This window comes from Myotis brandtii, unplaced genomic scaffold, assembly GCF_000412655.1.
Source record: "Myotis brandtii unplaced genomic scaffold, ASM41265v1 scaffold13, whole genome shotgun sequence".
Taxonomy (NCBI): domain Eukaryota; kingdom Metazoa; phylum Chordata; class Mammalia; order Chiroptera; family Vespertilionidae; genus Myotis; species Myotis brandtii.
Genome location: NW_005354595.1, coordinates 3,986,800 through 4,009,946, shown reverse-complemented (window position 1 = coordinate 4,009,946; position 23,147 = coordinate 3,986,800). Strand labels below are relative to the sequence as shown.

The window sequence follows — 23,147 nt, the reverse complement described above, 5'->3', positions numbered from 1 at the left end:
TGACAGTCAGATTAGGGATTGAAAAGGCACAAATCCTCCGCGTCTCCCACGCCGCCACCCCCTCCGCCCGCAGGTTGCCCGCAGCCTTTCCATTTTGCGAGCGCTTCACAGCGGGAGTTGGAGTTTCAGTGAATGAAAGTGCACGGGCTTGTTTTCAGATTTGATGTTAGACTAGACATTCCCTCGGTTTCTGGGAAAGGAGAACATGGAGGAAGGGGAACAGGAATGGAATTGGAGACGATGCCGTCATGGGTTCGCAGGTCGGCAGCGTGGCCGATGTCACTGTCTGTGGGTTTTGAAGTTCCCTGAGAGCTCTGTCCCTCACCTTACTCATTTGTGAGAAATGGGAGTAACTGGAGCCTGGTTGAGTTGCTAGGAAGGCGCACAGTGGGGGCGCAGAGGTGCTTAGGGAATGTCGGTGTCCTGCCCCCCTTAAAGACATCAGCAAGTCCACCCACATCACACGGGAGAAGTAGGAATCTGTCGCTGTCGATCGTCAGTAATGTTGGTAGAAACGGCCGCCACTTCCCATCCCTCGCCCCTCCTTCCCTCACCTCCATTCCGAACCTACCAAGCACCATCCAGCCTGCCCACCCCTGCTTGTAGATCATTCTGGATAGTAATACACAGAGAGCTTTTGGTCTCAGAAACACCGATTTGTGTCGAGGAACACGTTAGTTCGGAAGATGGAGGGGAGGGGGGCGTCTGTGCCTGCGGTTCACGGACTGAAGGTCGTAAGGAGTAGCTAATTGAAGGGGTGAGTTCCCGCTCATGTTCCGAAGGAAGAAGGTCTGCTTGCCGTCAGTAACGATCCCCATCTTCCCATTCACCCTGTCCCCACAGAAGAGCGCGTGGTCCCCATCGAGGTGTGCCGGTCCAAGCTGTCCAAGTACCTGCAGGGAGTGGTCTTCCGCTGCGACAAGTGCACCTTCACCTGCTCCAGTGACGAGAGCCTCCAGCAACACATAGAAAAGCACAATGAACTGAAACCGTACAAGTGCCAGCTCTGCTACTACGAGGCCAAGCACACGGAGGAACTGGACGGCCACCTTCGGGACGAGCATAAGGTACTTGCCGGGACTTCGGCCTCCCACCCTCAGCACACCCGTGCGCGGCCGAGCCGGGCGGGGCTGCTGAAAGTAGTGACGCCTGCTGCGTGCGAGGCAGACGCGAGCTGAAATCGTGTTGCAGTGAGGTTCGGTTTTTTCTATCATAGCAGACGTGTAAGGTCATTATAGATGGAGTAAGAAAAATCACCCGTAAGGCTACCACCCAAATCCAACTGCTTAACACTTTGGTCTCTCTTAGGCCCACTTTCCTTTGATTTTCATCAGCTATTTTCATCTCGTGGCACCCATAAACTAATTACTAAAATTCTGCAGAACACCAAAAAAATACATTTTTTGCCGACCTGACAAAAAAAAGGTGTAATTTTGATTCATTCACACCAGGTGGCTATTGTGTTGGCTGCTGTCATTTTTTCATTTGACAATCTAAGGGAAAAGAGGTCAGTGCCCTGACTGAGTAGTCAGGTATTGCATGTTTTAAGAATTATTGCAGCACACTGGTTGAAAACCGCTGATTTACCCTTTTTTTTTTTTTACTTAACATTTTAACATGGGTATTTTTCCATATTATTTTGAACATATTATCTCAAAGGCTGACCAACTTTTCCTGTAAAGGGCCAGATAGTAGTTATTGTAGACTTTGTGGGCCAGACCATCTCTGTGGAACTCTGCCCTTGTAGCAAGAAAGCCACAATAGAAGAAGACCTCCAGGAATGGGCATGGGCATGTTCTAATAAAACTTTATTTACAAACAGGCGGAAGGCTGTGAACCCATAGTTGCAGGCCCCTCCTCTGCCCGTGTCCCTCGGTTGTGTAGGCTGTTTCTAATATTGTGCTAACTATGAAGCTTTTCCCAGGGCATCCCACTTCACGTGTACACACTAGACGGGCTGTAAGATGCGTGTGTTATTTGGGGAGTGGGATCGATGACCAGGTTCACGCAGGAAGTAAAATAAAAGGTGTGGAGGGGGGATCTCTTTCAAAAGGGCTGCTGCTCAGAGGGTACCGTGATGCAGCACAGCCTCCTCACTTCTCACGGGGCTTATTTTTTCACCTCAGGGACGGAGAGGATTGTTTCTGGCTTTGTGCGTTGCCAGGTGCAGGGGGCGCTGTGATTTGTATTTGTTTCTGGAAAGAGCCTGTTGAAAGGCTTTCTAATTAACCAAGAAATCCACAACCTCTAGCGAGTGTGTTCTTAGGGCACCAGGAGAAGCACTTGCGCTGTTGCTTCCTTCTCTCCTGCTCCGTGTCCTCTCCGTGGAAATACAGCCCGAGCCTCTCTCCTGGCCTTGCACAACCACGCTACAGTAAAGACTTCGGTCTGAGTCACCTGCACCCAAGGGTTAGAATTTTCCTGGTGGGGTGTTGAGAGAGAAGGCTGAACTTCATTGCCCAGCCACAGTTTAATGATTTTTATGGTAACTTTTCTGCATTCATTTTCTAATGCGTCTGCCCAAACATGAAAGCAGAGAAAGCCTGAATTACCTCACTTAAAAACTTTAATATCCTTTCTTAGTCCAACTTCCTGGGCATCTCTGCCCTCAAACTCAACGGAAAATCACTCACTGATTTCAAACCCAGCTCTCAAATGTATGTCCATGTATCTTATTTATGTAACCACCTCACATCTTTTTATTTATTATTTACTAGAGGCCCGGTACACAAAATTTGTGCACGGGAGGGGGGTTGTCCCTCAGCCCGGCCTACACCCTCTCCAATCTGGGACCCCTTGGGGGATGTCAGACTGTGGGATCGGTCCTAAACTGGCAGTTGGACATCCCTCTCACAATCCAGGACCGCTGGCTCCTAACTGCTCACCTGCCTGCCTGCCTGCCTGCCTGATCACCCCTAACCCCTCTGCCTGCCTGCCTGATCGCCCCTAACTGCCTCTGCCTGTCTGCCTGCCTGCCTGCTTGATGCCCCTAACTGCTCCCCCTTGCCGGCCTGATTGCCCCTAACCACCTCTGCCTCTGCCCCCACCACCATGGTTTTGTCTGGAAGGACGTCCGGAAGACATCTGGTCTATCTGGTCTAATTAGCATATTACCCTTTTATTAGTATAGATTGTGTTCAGACTTCAGGCTGGTAGTTTTAGGCTAGAGCAAGTCAGGATGATCATTCTTCCCTAGTTGTTGCAGGGTAGCCTGTGAGTCACTGGGGGATCCCGGGGTTAGAAGCCATGCAGATGTGCAACCAGAGGCTTTTCCCGCTCAGGCGAGCAAGGCCGGGCTCGGGCATCTGCACCAGGGAACTGGGTTGCTCAGGAAAACAGGCCTCGTTTAGAGCGTTTGGAGCCAAACAGACCTGGGTTTGAGTCTTGTCTCCACTACTGACTATAACTTCAGCAAGTGACTTCATTTCTGTGTCTGGTTTGTGATTTCTCAATGGGAACCGTGACACCCTTCTCGGCAGGTTTTGTAAGATTAAAGGAAGTCCTGGTATTTCCCACATTTTGAGATCCACTGTGTTCTTCAGTGTATCTGTGAACTGATTTGTGTTCAAGTAGAACAATGGTTGTACATGTCACAAAGGCAGTTACGTTCCTGAAGACCTAACGTGTATGATAAAATCACTGATTAGACCTTGCATTTCAGACACGACTTTGATGTTATATGTTCAGTTGCCAAGTTATGTTCTTTAGTTTTATTCTTTCTTGTGGTTGACCAGCTTATTAAGTCCACCGAACACCTAATTGATGCCACAGAATTGCCGCTTTCACCCGGCTAATGATTTTCATCTTTGTCTCAATTGCCATTAAGTTTATGAGACTCCTGCTTATTACTGATGGCAGCACTATCTTTTTCTCATTTCTGTTCCTTCTTTTCTAAATGATAAGTGCGAAATGCAGTTCACATGTTTTAAATAATTATCCAAACACTATTTTATAAACAAAGATAGCAGTGCTGCTGAAATAGAATTTTTGACTGGAAGGCATTTATGCACTCTTAAAAATAGTCATTTGTTAGGGTGAAGGATATACAAAAATCTGATTTCAGCATTCATGAAATGGGTGTAGGAGTGTACAGTGTACTGAAGAGACGTTGGCAAATAATTCAGGTACAAAAGTCAAGGACCATAAGACAAGAACAAGAAATTAAAGGCATAAGAATTGGAAAGAAAAATAAAATGTTTTTGTTCACAGACAATGTGATCTTTGTAGGTAGAAAATCCTAAGTAATCCACTTAAAAGTTACTAGAATATTAATGAGTTTAGCAAAGTTGCAAGATATAAGGTCAATCAATAAAAATCAATGATATTTCTATATGCTGATGATGGAAAATCTGAAAATGAAATTTTAAACAGGTCAATTTTATTGCTAATACATCAAAAAGAATAAAATACTTAATAAATTTTAACACAAGAGCTGTGAAAGCTGTACAATGGTAACTACAAAATATCATTGAGAGAAATAAAGGAACTAACTTAATGCAATATATACCATATTCATGGACTAGATTCAATATTGGTAATTCTTCCCAAATTGATCTACATATTCAATGTAATCTCTGTCAAAATCTCAGTAGGCTTTGTCCTTTGGTAGAAATTGATAAACTGAGAATAAAATGTATATGGAAATGCAAAGGACCTAGAATAGCCTAAACAGTGTGGAGGAAGAACAAAATTGGAGGACTCATTCTTCTGAATGTCAAAACTTACTATAAAGCTACAGTAACCAAGAGCATGTGGTATTGGCATAAGGATAGATGTCTGGATCAGTGGTGCAGAAGAAATAAATCCTCAGATATGTGGTCAATTGATTTGCATCCCAGCGCTAAAGCAATAAAGAAGAGATAGTTTTTCAACAAAAAGTGCTGGAACAGCTGGACTTCCATATGCAAAATAATGAGCATTGACCCTTAACATCACTTCCAACACAAAAATTAAATCAAAATGTATTGTGAACCTCAACGAAGGGGCTAAAAATATAAAACTTATAGAAAAAGAGTAGAAAATTTCCCTTTGGTTAGGGAACATTTTCTTAGACACAATACAAAAGTTCTGGACAGCAAAAGAGAAAAATCAATAAATTAGATGTCATCAAAATTAATTTTTTGTTCTTCAGAAGACGTCATTAAGAAAATGAAAAAGCAAGCAACAGATGGGAAGCAAATATTTGCAAAGTAATTACAGAACAAAGGACTTTAACTAAAAAATATAAAGAACCTTTACAACTCAGTAGTAAGAAGATAACTGAATTAAAATGACAAAGATAATCTCACCCAGGGCTGGTTGGAGTATAAAATGGCACATCTACTTGGGAGCATTTGGAGCATTTGTTAAAAAGCTAAACATACACTTATCACCTGATCCAGCAAGTCTCCTCCCACATAAAGCTGACTGATAAAATGTGACACATACGTATATCCACACAGTGGAATTATACTGCTTATCAATAAAAAGAAATGAGTGATGGACACACACAACAATGTGGATAATTCTTGAAAATAGCATGTTAAGTGTACAAAAGCCAGACACAAAAGACTACAGATTGTATGACACCATTTATATGAAATGCCCAGTAAAGGCAAAACTAGAGATGAAACAGATCAGAGGTTGGCCGGGGCTGAAGTTAGGGTGCAGGGATTCCTTGCAGAGGGTGTGAGGGAACTTCTTAGAGTGATAGGAGGGGTCTTAAACAGATTGTGTTGAAAGATGCACAAGTGCATGAACACTGAAACTCATTGAACTGTTCATTTAAAATAGGTGATTTTAAAAGATATATAATAGATGAATTTTATATAAGGAAAGCAGAACTCAACACCTAAAAGATGCACGTTTCCCAGGACCTAGCACATAACAGGCTCTCAATAAATGTTAATTTCCTGCAGCTTTCATAAAGTCGATCCTGGACAGATAAGTCTGCAAGATGCCCGAGATCCAGGTTAACGTGTAAACTACCCAAAATAGAAATGTGCAGGAGACTTAGCAACAGGTTCTAAGCTAAGGTTTGCTTCTTTTTCCTCAGCTTTAAGACTCTGTGTTCCATGAGTAGCTTTAGCTGATTTCGTGACAGAATCCACAGAGGAAACTAAAAGACACTGTAGGATGTATTTTCAGCCAAAGGGTTTGATGACACAAAACTGGACATAAAAAACTGGAGTTGTCCGTTCTGCCTGCAAAGCTGATAAACCTCAGGAATGTCAGTAAAGACTGTATGGTTCATGGGACCAAACACTGGTTACAGCAGGAGGGGGAGGCATTAAATGCAGCCTGCCTTTTAAGAACCAATTCTCAAGTGGCCGGACTGACGCTGCCATGTTTGTCCCCGGAAGCCAAGGGGAGGTAGCCAACCAGCACTCATTTTCCAGGTGGCCTAGAACCTGGTCTCCCCAGACCTTTCTCTCTGTGCTGGCGGACAAGGAAGCACTTGGACTATCTTGGAGTCTAAAGTAAGCAGTGCAGTATCTTTACTTTTTTTTTTCATCCTCCACTTCCTGACATTTTTTGATCTCACTAGATTTCCTAAAAGACAGATTATCTATTATTTCAACCCCTCCATTCTCCCTCCCTCCATCCCCCCGCCCCGCCAATACACACACACACACACACACACACACACACACACACACACACTCAATGAAGTCCTATATCTACAGTGCCATTTATTAGCAATGCTGGTGAAAGTTAAAACGTAACATCTCCAGATAACTTGAAGTCATGAAAAAAACAAAACAAAAACCAACCCACAATCCTTGCACTCTCATTTTAAAAAAAAACCACAAAACACATTTTTTAAAGAAAGTTTAACTCTATTCAATACCTTGTTAGTGTTCTTTATGGTTCTGAAGTCTCTTTGCTACTTTAAGGAACATAAAAATATATTATCTCTAACTTAGCTTGCTCGTAAAATTGTCATGTTCTGTATATTAAATTTAGAAGGATAGTCTATTCAGGCAATACACAGTCACTAATTTAATTTACTTTGAAATGTTTTTAATTTTTTTATACAAATGGAGCCTCAGGCGGCTGAACTCTAAGGAACTTGTATCTCTTCCTTTTCACCAGTTTGGCAAAAGCAGCAGAACACTAAGCTCAGGAGGAATCACCAGCAGTTTAGTGATTCCAATAAAACTGTTCAGCTTTCTGGACCAGTGAAATCCACAGTGGCAAAAAAAAAAAAAAAAAAAAAAAAAAAGTCATATAGAGCATTTGTTTGTTTCCAGCAAAGGAAATGAGAGAAGGAACAAAACAAAAGAAGCACCTTGCCCAACGCCAGATCATAAACACACATTTGGCCACTTCTTTATTTTATTTTATTACTAGAGGCTCAGTGCACAAAAATTTGTGCACTCGGGGCAGGGGGTCCCTCAGCCCAGCCTGTGCCCTCTTGCAGTCTGGGATCCCTCAGGGGATGTCCACCTGCTGGCTTAGGCCCGCTCCCCGGGGGTGGGGGGGCACGATTGGGCCTAAGCTGGCAGTCAGACATCCCTCTGGCAGCCTGGGAGCCCTCGGGGGATGTCCACTTGCCAGTGGGGAGCAGGCCTAAGCTGCAGTTGGGCATCCTTAGCGCTGCTGAGGAGGCGGGAGAGGCTCCCACCACCATCGCTGTACTGGCAGCCGTCAGCCTGGCTTGTGGCTGAGCAGAGCTCCCCCTGTGGGAGCGCACTGACCATCAGGGGACAGCTCCTGCATTGAGCATCTGCCCCCTGGTGGTCAGTGTGTGTCATAGTGACCAGTCATTCCCAGTCGTTCTGCTGTTAGGGTCAATTTGCATGTTACCCTTTTATTATATAGGACTAGCAACTTTAGTTTTACAAGCCCCAAGGATTTCTGCAAGCTAAAGGTTTCTCTAGAAGATTAGGTCATTTCAGCTCTGTTTTCCCTCATGTTAGTCTTGCTTCTTGATTTATCAGTTCTAGACCTGTTTCTTCATATATTTTGGAAGAGAGAATTCAGTAGATGAAAAGGAAGTGAGGCCATTTTTCAGAGAGACTTGCCAGGCAGAACCTGAGATGATATTTCCCAAGCAGATGGTCCACATTCTCTATCTCCTTCGAAACTATCCACTAACCTCTCCCATCAGAAGTAATTGCTCCTGCTTCCAGGCGTCCATAGGACTTTCCTTCTTCCTCTATAAAGGCCTTTAGTTCATGCTGCTTGACCTTGCACTTGACTCTCAGCAAGTCCCTGTCTTGTCATTGGATGCACTGTTCTTAAGTCGGAAACCCCATTACTTACCTCTCTTTCCTTCCCAAGTCTGATCTAGTGCCCTGCATGCTGTAAAGGCTCCAGTAGCTGTTTGCTCAATCAATCAATGAAATCACTCTTCAAGTAGGAAATGTTAAGTGTTCCGTTTGTTCCAAGAAGCAGAACGTGGCGGCAGCATCAGCATCTTTGCCTCTGAGTTCCAGCCCGGGAGACTGGCCAGGGCTCCACTGGCCAACAGCAGAGCGGTCTGATGTTCTTAATGATCCTTGCACTCGGCTCTCTGGAGAACTTGGGACCGGAGTTAATGCCGAGATTCTCAACACGAGTTGATGCTGTCTGCTTTGCTAGGATGGGTCTGGCAGGAAAGCATGTTTTCTGATTCTGACCCAGTGATTGCAAAAGCAAGCCGTTGCCTTCTTGACTTCTGTGCTCCATACCCTTACGGGAAATTGACCATCTTTATCCTTATTGCTCTTAGAAAGCATTTTCTTCTGAAGAAAAAGTCCCAAAAGATTCTACTCCTCTGTCTCCTCTAGTTTTGCAACAGAGCGTTATCAGCACAGTACTTTCTCTTCTTGTATTCCGCCTGTTGGGTCACGTTGACTATTTGGTAAATAATTTTACATGTCTCCAGAGGATTGGCATTATAATGGGGAAGTGGGCGCTTTATCACCTGACAATGTGAGTGCTAACCCTGGCTTTAGCACGCACTTGTCTTGTGTTCTGTTTTCCTCATCTACAAATAGGGAAGGTAACGCATATCTTGCAGAGTGGTTATAAGAGTTAAATGATACATAGAAAATTACTGGATTAATTTTTAGCACGTAATAGCTGTTTGGTTGGAATTGAATCAGAATCTTTTAGAAAACGTCCAATTTTATTCTCTCATTAGCAAACATATTTATATCGTGGGGACGCACATCTTAAGGCAATATTATGAACTTCTCTATGCTTTACGATCGACCATGAGTGTTTATGTTACTGGCAAATTGAAATAACATTTACTGAGTGTCAACCACACGGCTGACCTTGTACTCCGCACTGAGCATAGAAAGCTAAATAAAGAACACAGCCCAGTATGTTAAGTGCTTGATAAAGTTACCCATAAAACAGGCGGCAGATGTGCTGGCCCAGCGCTCCTCCCAAGGAACCTGAGCACACGTCGCTGAACGTCCTTCTAGAAGCTTTATGAGCGCTCTGATGGAAATGCTCTTACCTGAGAATTTAAGATTTTGACCCGCACCTCTGGCCATCTTCCTGTGAGGAACTGGGGAGACACTGCCCTGCTGAGGCTTTCTCCCACTGCTTTCTCTCCCTCCCCCGCATTCTGACGTCTCAGGTGGCGCTGTGGTCTGCTGGCTAAACCCCCGGCTCTTGTAATCAGGGTGGCAGACTCTGGCCCTGGACCAAATCCGGCCGCCACCTGGTTTTATGTGGCCTGCCAGCTAAGAGGGGTTTTGACATTTTAAATGGCTGGAAAAAAATCAAGAGTCGTATTTCGTGACATGTGAAATGACATAAAATTTGGATTTCAGTGTTTAGCACAGCAGTCGCGTAGTTGCGACAGAGACTGTGGGGCCCTGAAAGCCTAAGGCACGTGCCCACCTGTCCCTCCCTGAAGACGGCCAGCCTGCCCTCGAGTCCTTGGAAATCTGCGCGCACGACACGTCCTCGGCTTGTGATGGGGGAGGCAGTTTTCCCATGTTCTCCAGTGTCACATTCTCTGGAAATAAAACGTTCCCTTTGGCCTTCCTTCTTAACACGGACATGGAGTGTTCGGTGATGCGAACACCCTGGCTGGGTGTCCCTTTCTGAAGGGACAAACGTTGCGTCAGCGGGAGGAAACTCAGGAAACGTTAGGCGGATTTTTCCTCGCCACCGGCTGCCCCACTTCGCGTCTGCTAAGTGATCTGCAGACGGGTGTCCAGTTGCGCTTTTCCGTTAACAGGTGTTTATCAGTTTTCCCTGTAAGACTGGGTTTGCCCACCTAGCACCCTATGAAAATGCTCAACTTGGTAATATTTGTACATCACGGGGTGCCTCTCCCTGAGAAGTAAGCCTCAGTACGGAATTCCTTTCCTATGCTGGGGGCAGACCTAAGCCGTCGGCCGAGAGGCTAAAGACCAACAAGCAGGGACAAATGTAGTTGTGACGCTTGGACGCTCAGCGCGAGCGTGGAAGGGTTGGCAGGGTCATCGGTGCAAGGTTAACTTTCAGGGGAAAGCATTTGCTGGTCGGTGCTCCTTATCTCACATTCCTGTTGGATGGCAGACTTCACCAAGACTCTGGGTTAGTGGCCTTCACAGGGGACTTTGGGGTTTGGGGCATTCACAAATAACTTTCACAGGATATAAGGATCTGCGTGTAGTTTTGTTTAACCCTCACCTGAGGATATGCCTTTCATTGATGAGAGAGAGAGAGAGAGAGAGAGAGAGAGAGATAAACATCTATTGGTTGTCTCCAGTACATGCCCCAACCAGAATTGAACCTGCAGCGTGGCTATGTGCCCTGACCGGGAGTTGAACCCACCACGTCATTGATATGAGAGAGAGAGAGAGAGAGAGAGTGAGAGAGAGAGAGAATAAACATCTATTGGTTGTCTCCAGTACACGCCCCAACCAGAATTGAACCTGCAGCGTGGGTATGTGCCCTGACTGGGAGTTGAACCCACCACGCTTTGGTGTACGGGATGATGCTCCAACCAACTGAGCCACACTGGCCAGGGCTGCATACAGTTTTATAGTCTGAGTGATTATGTATTTGAACAATCCACCCTTCAAAGCCATGTGTGGCTTTTGCCTTCAAAAGGCTCCTAAATCGTGAACTCTTACGCTTCTTTTTCTCCCTCCGTTGTGGCCCTTTTGGAAAACAGGTAATAAATTACCATCATCTCCAGAGGAAAAGGTGACTTTCCCTCATTTGTCCTCCGTACCGTTAGAAAGGCGGTCAGATACCCTCCAGTCTCTGGTCCAGAAGGGACGTGGATGCTCATTCCAGAAACCAGCTTACACATATATTGGAATTTCAATAAAGTCCAAACTCTTTGATTTTTGACCCTGTGATTTCGCCTCTGCAAATTTAGCCTATAAAATTAAAGCTAAACAGGAAAGAAAGGATTACATACCATAAGGTCTATTACTGCATTTTTAATAGTGAAAAGCCAGAAAAGCCAAAGGTAAACTCACATGGGAACAGTAAACTATAGCATATCCCCTAATGAAACGTTATATAGTGATTAAGAATGCCACTGATACTGAGGATATGTATGCCAGGCCTGGCCGGTGAGATCCCGCTGGGAGTCGGAGGCAGAGGTTCCCCAGGAGTTAGCAGTTTGGGTGGGAGGCGGAGGTGGGGAGTGTGAAGGCCATAAACAATTAATTACTGAGGGGGATGAATTACCAAAGGCGAGTGTAGGGTGCTGCGGGAGTGCAGAGCCAAGGGTATTTAACCAAGGAGGAGTTCGACACTGAAGCGAGGCTGGAAGACAGAAGTTGCTGCGTGAAGGAGGCAGGCTGGAATTCCAAACGGGAAATGGCACGTGCACGGGAAGTGGGGGAGGTAGGGCCACAGGGTCAAGAGCGTGGCAGATCCCAGGAAGCTCAGCGAGTTCAGGGCCATGGGAGCAAAGGGGAGGCAGCCGGGAGACGGGGGGGCCAGGGTACGCTGATCGCCCGCCTGCCACACAAGTCTCAGTAAGAAATGAGGATTTTCTCCTCAGGGCAAGCGGAGACTGACATGAACAGATTTAAATTTTTTAAAAATCACTCAGAAGGCACCAGAGATTAGATGCAAGAGGAGTGAGAATGGATGGCGGAGGGAGGACATGGCATTAATCCAGGTGAGAGATGGGCTCAGAAATGCAGCGAGGAGTCTTGTGCAGTAAAGATGAATATTGGCTGGCTGACCGGGGGACTTAAAGTAGAGTTAGAACCCCAACACGATCAAGAGTTTTTGTTTTTTAAAAAATCTTGTAATTACATAACAAAAATGTTTTTCCTTTTAAATCTTTTAATTGCCTAGGAGAGATTTTAGAAATCTTCAGGACAGCTGAATCCTGGGGCAGCCTCAGATGAATATCAGACTAGGAAAATGTCTTGCACTCTTTCAAAATCATGCAGAATCCAAAATGTTAACAGTTTCCCAGTGAAGGGAAAAGAAAGAGGGAGGCGGGAAAGCAAAAAGGAACATTCGGTTTGGTGACAGGTCTGTCACCGGAGCCCTTGGGAAGCAGGGCTCTGGTACCTGGTGCGGGGCCTGACACACAGTAGGCCCTCAGGAAGTCCTTGTCCAATGAATGAAGGAATCAATGAAGACTTCCTGGATTAAACAATACGGGATTTCCTTTTGGCCATTCTCGGTTTCATTATTTTTGTTTCTTGGCATCTTGCCACCCCGCATGTCCCTTACACACACAGGTGGCCTGGCTGAAGGTGGCCAGAAAAGGCTGCCTTTTAAGTACTAGTCATTTAAAAGATGTTTCTTTACACATAGTTCAAAATTAGGCAGATTGGAACCTTGCCTCCTTTTCCTTAAAAACTGGCAACCTAGCAAACTTCTATTCAGATATTTGTCATAAATGCTATTGGGTTAAAATACAGACTTTGTGGCTAAACATAACTTCATGAATATGCATTTACAATGCTTATCATACGCCTTTTCCAAAAGCCAAAATTGGAAAAGACCATATTCCCTGCAAGGGGCAGGAAGCGACATTTGGGGGAACTGTGTGTTTCGGGTAGTGTGCTGACCCCCCTTTTATAAATGAGGACATGTATGTTGAATAACTTGCCCAGAGTCTGAGTAACGGCAAACCCTGGACTTGAATTTAGGTCTGACTTCAGAGCTCTTGCTCCTGTGCCCTACCCCCTCTCACTTCATGTTGTAAAAATGAATTAGTAAAACTTCACATAGGCCTGTGGGAGTGAGGCCTGGTGGATAAACCCCTGGTTAGGAAGGTGCCACAAGCAAAAGTGCCTTTGAGACTGTTGCTATGAACTCTTATTAGATGGGTGGAAGGAGAAATCAAGATTCTGAGTCCAGCTTCCTCCTCCTCCTCCTCACTTTAGTCTGTTAATTTTTACAACTTTCTTAATGAGAAGAACAACTTGCCGTCCTCAAGTGTTGAGCATTGAGACGGATGCAGACCTCTCTTCCACCCTCGTGTCTCGTTGTTTTCAAGGTGACTGCTTTCCCGGTTCCTCGTTGTGTTAGGTGCATGTATTGTTCCTCTGGTTTCAAAAGAGCTTTTATCCCGAGGGTTCTTCCTCCTCTTAAATGCTCCCTCCTTCAGAACGTGGTGGGGACGATGTTGAGCCTGTCAGAGGACTGCGCGTTGGCCCTGATGCTGCGAGTCTCTCTCACGTTTGTCACAGTTGATGGTGATGTTCCCATCTGCCCGGCATCTGGTGCTCAGGGGATCTGTGTTCCAGTCTGGTCCAGGGGACACATTTGGGATTGTCTTGTAAATCCTCCCTCTCCTCGTCCTCCTCACCCTCTCTGTGTAGCAGCTGTGGGCGTCTGCCTTGGATCTAGTGAATGATGTCTGTCTTCCCTCCCCAACTACCTGGTACACTGTGAGCCTCTGGGGGCCAGACTGGGTCTCCTTCTCTCTGGATCCCGCCCCCGTCCCTCCCTCCAACGGGGGAGCCCAGCGCCTGCCACAGGGGTAGCCCATGGCTGTGTGTTGACCTGAGTCTTGTGCTAACCTGTGGCTCCTGGTCAGCGTGTGAGTTAGGAATCAAGTCACTGTCGCCTGGCCTGCACTGGGACAGCCTGCAGCCCTGCAGGTGGCAGGACCGTGGGGAAGAGGCTGCGACTGTCACCGCCTGTTCTCTAGATACTTAGAGCCTCTTCGCCTCCAGGAGGACTGGGTTGTTTACAAAAGTCACTGCTTTGAATTCAACTAAAAAGGGTTTCCCAGCCCTGGCCGGGTGCTCACTGGTTAGAGCATCGGCCAGAGGACAGAAGGGTCTTGGATTTGATCCCTGGCAGGGCGGGAGGCAACTAATCAATATGTCTCTCTCTCCCTTTAATGTTCCTCTCCCCTCCCCACCCCCGCCTCTACCCTCCCTTCCACTCTGTCTGAAAATCACTGGAAAAAATATCTTCGGGTGAGGATTGACAGAAATAAAAAATTGTTTGCTGGCCACCGCCTCCACTCCCCAAGCTTCATGGTACTTGTGCTTTCTGGCCGACGGTAGCTCACTTCTCTTACCACGTTCGGTAAGGAGGGCCCGATGCTGACAGTCCCATTGAACACCGTGGGATGTGAGAGCACCCACCGCAGAAACAGCGTCTCCGGGGAGAAGAGGGCCGCCTCGGCGCTGGTGTCGTTCAGTTTTGGTTCCAAAGACAGGCGGGGCAAGGGTGCTGGAGAGATGTCCCCCACCCGCCCGCGGCCTCTCCCATCGTGCGCTTGGCCTCTTTCAGGTGAGCCGGAACTTCGAGCTGGTCGGACGGGTCAACCTGGACCAGCTGGAGCAGATGAAGGGCAAGCTGGAGAGCTCCAGCAGCGAGGACGAGGACAAGGAGGAGGACGTGGGCAAGGCCGAGGACAGAGGTGAGTCTCGCCCGCCCTGCGGGCCCCGGTGGCAGCCAGCGCGTCCGTGGGGAGACGGGGAGATGGGGAGACGGGGTGCTATAGGAGTAGCAGAAGGAACGATCCCTTAGTTCAGGAGCAGAACCAACCGACTCGAGAAACCTGTCAGGGGCCGTGTCTGTAAACTATCCCCAGCTGTAGAAACTCCACGGGAAACAGGCATTTTCTCTCTCGCTGCGGTTGATGTGTTTATTAACAATGTAGAGTGGTGATTTGTTTTTAACAAGGAGAAGGGGTGTCTTGGGGTCTTAGTATAAGGACTGGCCAATGGCAAGACGGATGACACCAGAGCTCTCAGGGAACGTCAGTGAACTCCCAATGGGATGCTGATTTGCAGTTGCTGCTGCGGGGCTCACCTGCCAAGGCTGTGAGGGAGGGAGGCTGCGAGACGAATCCTGGGCCCCCCCCCCCCCCAGTCCTCAACATGGCCTCCCCTTAACCTCCTTGCCGTTGGTTTTGACAAAACCAGTAGTTTTCATTTAGTCATGTGTTTACAGGGGACACGGGGGAAGGTCTCATGGAATTTTTGTACTATTTTTCCAACTTCTTCTTAGTCTATAATTATCTTCAAAATGAAGCTTGTTGAAAGTATATGTAATTACAGACAGACATGTATGTGATTTAGAGTTGTTCTCAACATCGATCAACGCAGAATATTGTGGAAATCCCAAGACGGTGCATGTGAGCAGCTAGGTTGAAATCTGTTGCTTTAGTTCCTGCAGACTTACCAGAGTCACACGGGTACCAAGCCTGAGAACTGACCATAGATGTCACCGCAGTGCTGAGAGGGGTGGTGTCAGTTGCCACTGCGGAGCATCATCATGTGCCAGTGGTTTCTAGATGCCTTTTCTTGAGAGGGGTCTGCGGTGGGCCTGCCTGGGTCTGGCTTCAGTTCCGTTAGTAGCTGTATGACTGGGTAGCTCCTGTGCATTCATCATCAGTAATAATAATATCACCTACCTCCTAGGGTTGTGTAAAGCTTCCGTGAGATAACACCAAGGCACAGTGAGATCACACACAAACCAGTCCTTGAAACATAGTAACCACCTAATAAATGATAACCCTCGTGTAGGTGTATTATTGTCATTTTACAAACGGGGAAATAAAGGCCCAGGAAATGTCAGAGTTCATGCAAAGTTTAAAAAACACAACACTAGAGGTCGAATTTCGTCTTTTGGCTCCAAAGGCAAGATCCCTTTTACACGACGTCCTGTTCCCCAACCCTGTGGACAGTGGTCTGTTCACTGAAGGGAACTTGACCCTGACTTCTGTCAATTCTGTGGCCATTAGGGTCTCTCTCTAAGGTACACTTTTACAAAAATAGCTTTGTTTTTTCCTCCTTGGTCAATCTGCAAGCCTGAGGAAGAGTATTTGGTGACCATTTCCCTCCGAGGTTCTCCCAGTTTTTTTCCTGACCTGCTCCCACTCCCACCCCACCCCACCATGACGCTGTGGCAGGCGGCCACTGGTTTGCAAAGTGGGAGCCCACCTTAGCCCCCTGTGGCTAGGACGGCAGCAGGGACTGCGAGCCAGGGTGTGCCAGCATGCCCATGGTGACCTGAAGAATAAACGGCAAAGGAAGCATCCGCACCGGGTAGGTTGATTGCCCTTGTGACGGTACAGCGTCTGTTGGTAGGGGTCAGACTCCTCCGCCTCTTGCATGGACGATGGCTGTGATCTGAGAAGCTCCACATTCCATGTATATGTTCTTGGTGACGGATTCCTTGGGATCAGTGCACTGCCACCCGAGTTCCCTGGAAAGGGCTCCTCTGACAGAGGGCAGAGGGGCTCCGGTGCCTCCTGATGCCCCGGACCCCGCCCTCCCTCCCCCGGGTCCTACGACTTCTGAGTCTTTAAAGCGAGCACACGTGAATTTAGAGGTGATGAGCATGACAGAGGCAAGAGCCCTGTGAGGCCTCCCCGGTGACTCCTCCAAAGTAAAAGCACAGACAAGCAGAAGGGGAAAAGGGGGCAGTTGGATGTGTGGGCACCAGGCAGGTTGCTGCGTGGCCGCCCCCTCACAGGAGCTTCAGACCCGCTCGGTTGGACTGGAAAGAGCTTGGTGGCGTCCGATCGAGTCTCACTGGAGGGTAGCCTCCCATTCATGAGCCTTAACCACATGGGGAAAGTCTCGGGGTGGAGAAGCTTGTCTGTCTCTCCCGCTGGGTGGCGGATGTACAGGAGCGACTTCCAGGACAACTCATGGAAATCATCAGCCTAAACCTTCCTGTCCCTCCCGAGTTTGTCTCGTCTCCTTCTAATCGATTTCCCACCATGGAGGTGGGTTCTTGCCAGCGAGAAGAAAGGACACACAATAGCCCGGGGGTGTTTGCCAGCCGGCCTGTCTCCTAGGAGCGGAGAGTGGGTGGTGGCTCTAGCGCGGCAGCTTGAGCGGGTGGAGAGCTGTTTGCCGTGTGACAGGTAATGATTGGCCTCTTCGGAGGCTGAGCCAGAGGAGCCTTGGAAAGAATAGACGATTGGTTTCATGTTCCTCAGGGTAAAGGGCGCGTGAGCCGGGAGCTTGCCCCTCGTTGGCAGGGCGGACTTGCATCAGGCCCTCGTTCAGGGGGCCCTCGTCCTTGTAGGTACCCCATTCCCGGCGTCCTTTTCCAACACCAGAACTGGAGAGGGGACTGGCTGGCCACCCTGCAGGTGCCGCCTAGAAAGCTCAGAGGGAAATTGAAAGAGAAGAAACCAGGCAGGAAGAAACCAAAATTAACCCAGGCAGGCTCCGCCCCACCCCCTCTCATTATGCAGTTGGGAGGAGTCAGGAAGGCATTCTGTTGATTTCTTGCCCAAGATAATCCCTGCTAAGAAATTAATGCGCTGAGCAGATGGTGCTGTCTCATTTCCAGCGAAAAGAATCAAGGGAGATAGTCTGTGCAATTATTTTTAATGGCTGGTGTGGTGATCTTCTTAATTTGTGAGAAAAATGTTTCATCTTTTGTTCAAACTGGCCCTATTCACATAGCTTTGTGTGCTGAGGATTAAGGCAGCACGGAGATACCTACCCTGTGAGCGTCATCCTACGGTTTGATGAGCTGGGAGCTTTCAACCAGGAGACATCTCCCTGTAACGCAGCGGTTCTCAACCTGTGGGTCACGACCCCTTTGGGGGTCGAACGACCCTTTCATGGGGGTCGCCTAAGACCATCGGAAAACACATATATAATTACATATTGTTTTTGTGATTAATCACTATGCTTTAAATTATGTTCAATTTGTAACAATGAAAATACATCCTGCATATCAGATATTTACATGACGATTCATCACAGTAGCAAAATTACAGTTATGAAGTAGCAACAAAAATAATTTTATGGTTGGGGGTCACCACAACATGAGGGACTGTATTAAAGGGTCGCGGCATTGGGAAGGTTGAGAACCACTGCTGTAACGTCTTGTACGGACAGGCACTGAGGGATCAGATCTGGGGAGATGGTCAGTCCTGCCCTCCTCTGCAGAACTGTGCTCGTCCTATGGTGCTAGCCCCCGGGAGAATTTGGCCTGCTGTGGTGTCATGAAAGACACATGGGCTGGGACTCCGATCCCACAAAGGTCACAGAAGCTCCCGTCATGGAGGTTGCCAGGAGGAGTGGCCTGTAAACAATTAGCCGCCCAACCCACGCTTATCAGACGCTACCATGTGCCCAGCGCCACAGAGGAGAAAAAAACAATGACAGTCCACGTTTGATGTCTACAACAGACCTGTCCAGAAATGTCCACATGTCCCCGCCTTCCCGGATTTCACCGCTTGAGGAGTAAGGGCCGGGCAGCTGGCCAGGCTCCCTCATTAGCCAAGGTCACGCCTGCTTTCACACGCCGGCCTCCCGTTGTCCAGCACACACCTTCAGGCATTCGGTGCTCGGAGCCCGGTTAGGTGTGGATGGTGACGTCCGTGACAGGTGACCGCCGTCGGGAGTCAGGACGGCTTTCCCACTGGAAGGCATTGAAATCCCCGGGTCTGCGCGTAACCTGCTCCATGCTTTCGGGAGCCTATATTCTTTTTAGTGAGCAAACTCGTGTCAAGTAGAAAATGAATAGTGCTAAACGGTGAGGCACTGCTAGACCATCACGGGCGGGGGAGATTGAATAGACAACCTGCTCAGACGCCGTGGGAATGACCCAGGTTGTTTGTGACAGAAGCAGCTGGAGAGGTGGGGACGGGCACGCGTGGGGCCTGGGAGCCAGGGACGGTTCTTGAGAGCCGTTCCAGAAGTGCCCTCGGGTGAAAAGCGGTGGGAAGAAGGACAGGGGATCTGGAACTCGCTCTCACAAATGGTGTGACGAGGGAGGGACGGAGGTCTCCTCCTAAACGCTGGCTTACCTCTTCCACCGCCTCCCACAGCACTCAGGTAACGCTTGCTCCGCTTTCTCCTTACAGATCTGATGAGGTTTGCTGACCACGGGGCTGCCATGAACGCTCAGAAGCGCTTTCCGTGTGAATTTTGCGGGCGGGCGTTTTCCCAGGGCTCCGAGTGGGAGCGGCACGTGCTGCGACACGGCATGTAAGTTGAGCCATCCCCTGACGCCTTGGCCCAGAGGGAGGTGGTAGGGCGGTCAGGTTCTTCGTGGTGTTGGTTTTGTTCCCCTGCCGACACCCGGACCCCTCTGTGTCACATACCCGGGCCTGGGAGGAGAGACAGATGTCAGGAACTAGTGTCTCCTTTTCGGTTGGTGTTGTAAATGGTCACCCAGACACAAGTCAAATGAAAAAATCACCTTCGCTACGAATGACAAATCCCACTCAAGCCCTCGCGTACAAGTGTCGCGCTTTCTCCAGCCAGTGTCCCTTCGGCTCTCATTAGCGTGGCGTTCTCTGATAGAGCGTGGACCGGGGTCAAAAGATCTGGCTTCTGTTCCTGCCTCTGATGACTCATTCCCTGAGTGGCCTGGAACATTCCCACGCACCTCTTGGTGCCTTCAGTGCTCTGCCTCGGGGACAGAGCCAGCTTCTGCCTGCCTCCCAGGTAGGTGGGAGCACACCTGTAAAACACCTGTAAGATCCTTGAATATAAAATTATCCTCTTAGTCCACCAGATACAGGGCCTACGAGTTGGTGCTTTTAGCAGAAAATACCCCTGAGACCTGAAGCACCTAAACTTCAGAGACTATAACTCAGCTTCCCAAGACATGGGTTCGGTCTTGGGGTTTTTGCTTTTGGTTTATCTCTATGATTTGTTTCTGGACCTGTCCATTAACTCTTTAATACCGGGGCTGCTCTTTCAGTCTTAATAAACACAGCCAACCTCCTAGCTTCCGGGTTCCGCTGAGGAGTTTGAGCATCAGACAATACTTGCTCTGACCACTTACAGCTTCTCTCTGTTCCCAGTAGAGGCGGGAAACATAAAACCATTATATTCATCTGGAAACAAAGCATGATGTAATCAAACCATAGCATGATAATGGGCATTTTTGTAGGTTCAAGTACCAGCAATACTTGACCTAAGCACAACGTGTAGCAAGGATAAGTCGCTCACAATTTAGTCATCCTTTCGTGGCATTTGTCCCAAGGAAACCCCAAGGCCTTTTGTTAAGGATGTGAGTCTTTTTTCATTTAACGAGGAAACAGTAAACACTCACCTGTCTCTGCCATCCATGTTCTCCCAGGGCGTTGAACGACACCCAGCAGGTGAGCAGAGAAGAAATCCACCTACCAGAGAGCGTGCAGGACAGTATTAAGATGCCCTCGATAGAGGAGAAGGAAGATGACGAGGCGCTCGGGATAGACTTTTCCCTAAAGAACGAGACAGTAGCCATCTGCGTAGTCGCTGCCGACAGATCTCTCCTGGAGAAGGCAGAGGCCGAAAAGGAATAAGCGTGGGGTGGAATTCTGGATCACAACCTTACTTGAACCGTGACGCAAAGTGGGAGGGCCAGCTCGGGCTGAGACGTGGGGGACAGAAAAGAGAAGACAGAACAAAGCTGCTTTTTCGGACTGAACAATCTATTTTCAAAGCACTGGTACCTGTGTGAGTGAGTATGTAAATTAAAGTTATTTAAATGGTTGGAATATGTGGCTCCTTTTCCATCACTACACCTTCCCTCCCGGATCTTCAGCGTGGAAGTTTCGCTCGTGGCGGGATGCGCAGCGCCTCCCGGGCACGGCGTGGCCTGTGGCGGTCTTGGACAGTGTGTGGAAACAAGCTCCATGACAGTAGAAGACTTCTTAGGGGAACAACATTTTCTGACGCACAACTTTCAGTGCGTTTTTCTAGTTTTCATACCTTAAGCTTTTTTCAAGACCTAACTGCAGCCGCTTTGGGAAAAAAACAAAAACAGAAAACAAAAAAACTGCTTTGCATAAAACAGTCACCTGTTTCCTAGTACCTCAAACTTAACCAAGGGAATTCTCTGCATTTGTCAGTACTACCTGTCGTCGTCGTGGTTAAATGTAGAGAGAACTGCTGGGCAAGATGGTGAATGGAGAAAAAAAAAAAAGAGTTTTAAAGAAAGGAACACAAATTGTGCTTAAAATCCCCACGTGGGTTTTATTTCTTAAAATACTGTGATTTTTTTAATTATTTTAGTAAAAAACAAAACAAAAAAAAGAAACAGACTTTAATTACTAGATAACTGTTTGTGAATTGTCATCCTTTATTCCAGGTAAGCTGTTTATTAGTGTTCAACTATGATTTAGACTTTGGTAGACTCATACAAGCTAATTTTACGGTGACTGTGGAGTTCCGTTTGCCACATGTTCATTTTCTATCAGCTTGAGTGTTACAAACACAGCACAATTCAGTTTTTCATATAAATTGTTTTTCTTTGTGTGTGTGTGTTGATATTGTTTTAATTTGGGGCGAGGGAGATTTAGGGTTTTTTTGTGAATAGGAATGTTTTTATTTTAAACATGGAAATAACAAAGAAGTTAACTTTTTTTTTTTTAATTTAACTAAAGAACCAAACTTTTTGGCACAGCTATGCAGCTTGTGGGCCAGACGAGGAAGTCCTCTTCACCCTTTTGTTGCTTGTCAAATTATCACACTATCCGTCTCACACAAATACGTTCTGTTAGGATGGGCTGGCTTTTGTGTGTGATTTCCAATCTGTGTTTTGCTTTTGTTTGCAATGTGTGTTTTTTTGGGGGGGCGGTTTCTCATTTAACTTGGTGGGGAAGGGAATCCCATCCCTTTGGTGAGAATGGACAAGAAATACTTCCATCCTACAAGGAGCCTGGAGAACTACTTTTTTGTTGTTTGTTTAAATCTAGCTGCCAGCTGCTCCGTTTCCCCATCTTAGCTTTTTCAGGAGGGAGCGGCTTAGACTAAATCTAAGTCTACATTTATAATATGTTCTGATTGTGAACAGAGAGTTTTTGTTACAAAGAGTAGAAAAGAACTTTCCTTGAAGCCTAGGTTTTAGAAGCCTATGAGCTTGCGTGCTTGGATGTGTGTGTTCTCGTGCGTATGTGAGTGGGTGTGTGTGAGTCCTTTGGTTTTCATGTTTTTTGTTTTTGTTTTGTTTTTTTTACTTGGAAGGGTTGAGGGAGGGGAAGGGAAGAGAGGGAAGGGAATTGCAGAGATGACAGTGTCCCACATAGCTTCAAATAAAATCCATGGAAAGATACTGCATTTGTGGAATAAGTGCTTACTTGAAAAGCATGTTCTTCCTTTATTTTCTTGCTGTTAAGACTTTTTTTTTTTGTAGGGCATTTATCTTAATTTTTTTTAGGGATGAGGGCCATCATGTGGAAACCAGAAAATGGGGAAAGTGTGAACTATCTAAACAGAGATTTCATTTCGTGTCCATATTTGTTTTTAATTGGCCTCATTTCAAATGTATTAAACAGTTCCATACCTGGATTGGGTGTTTGTAATGGTTACCAAAAAACAAACAAAAAAGAAAAAAAAGGAAAAGAGAGAAAAAGAAAAAAAAAGAAAGAAAGAAAATAATTGTGACATGCTTTTATCACTACTTTATTTTTCAAATAACATGTAAATATTGTAATCCATTGGATTTTGTTTTGCTAACCTGTTAATAAAAATATGGGACCATTATCCTTGTAACAAGGCTAGAATGTCATTTTTTTTCTTTTTTTCAAACATATACCTGATATTTTGTGGCCGCACATTTTGGATGCATTATTATAATTCTGTTGACTGTAATGACATAGAATTTACAACATTTTTTTGTTTAATTTATACAGAGGACATTTTTTTCAGAGCTTGAGAGAAGAAAGTAAATAGCAAAATGAGAACCTATTGACTCCAATAATCAGTGTTTCCCAATACTTGATGAAAGATAGGGAGATCCTGAGTTCTTGAAGCCAAGGGTTTAAAAAAACAACAAAAAACACACAAGTAGGTTATTCAAGTTGTTTGCAACATACA

General features: G+C 46.8%; 1 protein-coding gene across 1 annotated transcript in view; it reads left to right on the top strand.

Annotated features, from left to right (window-relative positions):
• The window catches only part of ZNF462 (zinc finger protein 462), an 88,059-nt gene extending 65,245 nt beyond the window's left edge, over positions 1 to 22,814 (top strand). The window contains exons 10-13 of the mRNA XM_014534456.1: positions 844 to 1,067; positions 14,647 to 14,776; positions 19,199 to 19,322; positions 20,425 to 22,814. Of these exons, the coding sequence (XP_014389942.1) occupies positions 844 to 1,067; positions 14,647 to 14,776; positions 19,199 to 19,322; positions 20,425 to 20,632 (686 nt within the window). The 3' untranslated portion in view covers positions 20,633 to 22,814. The remainder of the gene's footprint in view (positions 1 to 843; positions 1,068 to 14,646; positions 14,777 to 19,198; positions 19,323 to 20,424) is intronic.
• Positions 22,815 to 23,147: the final 333 nt, after the last annotated feature.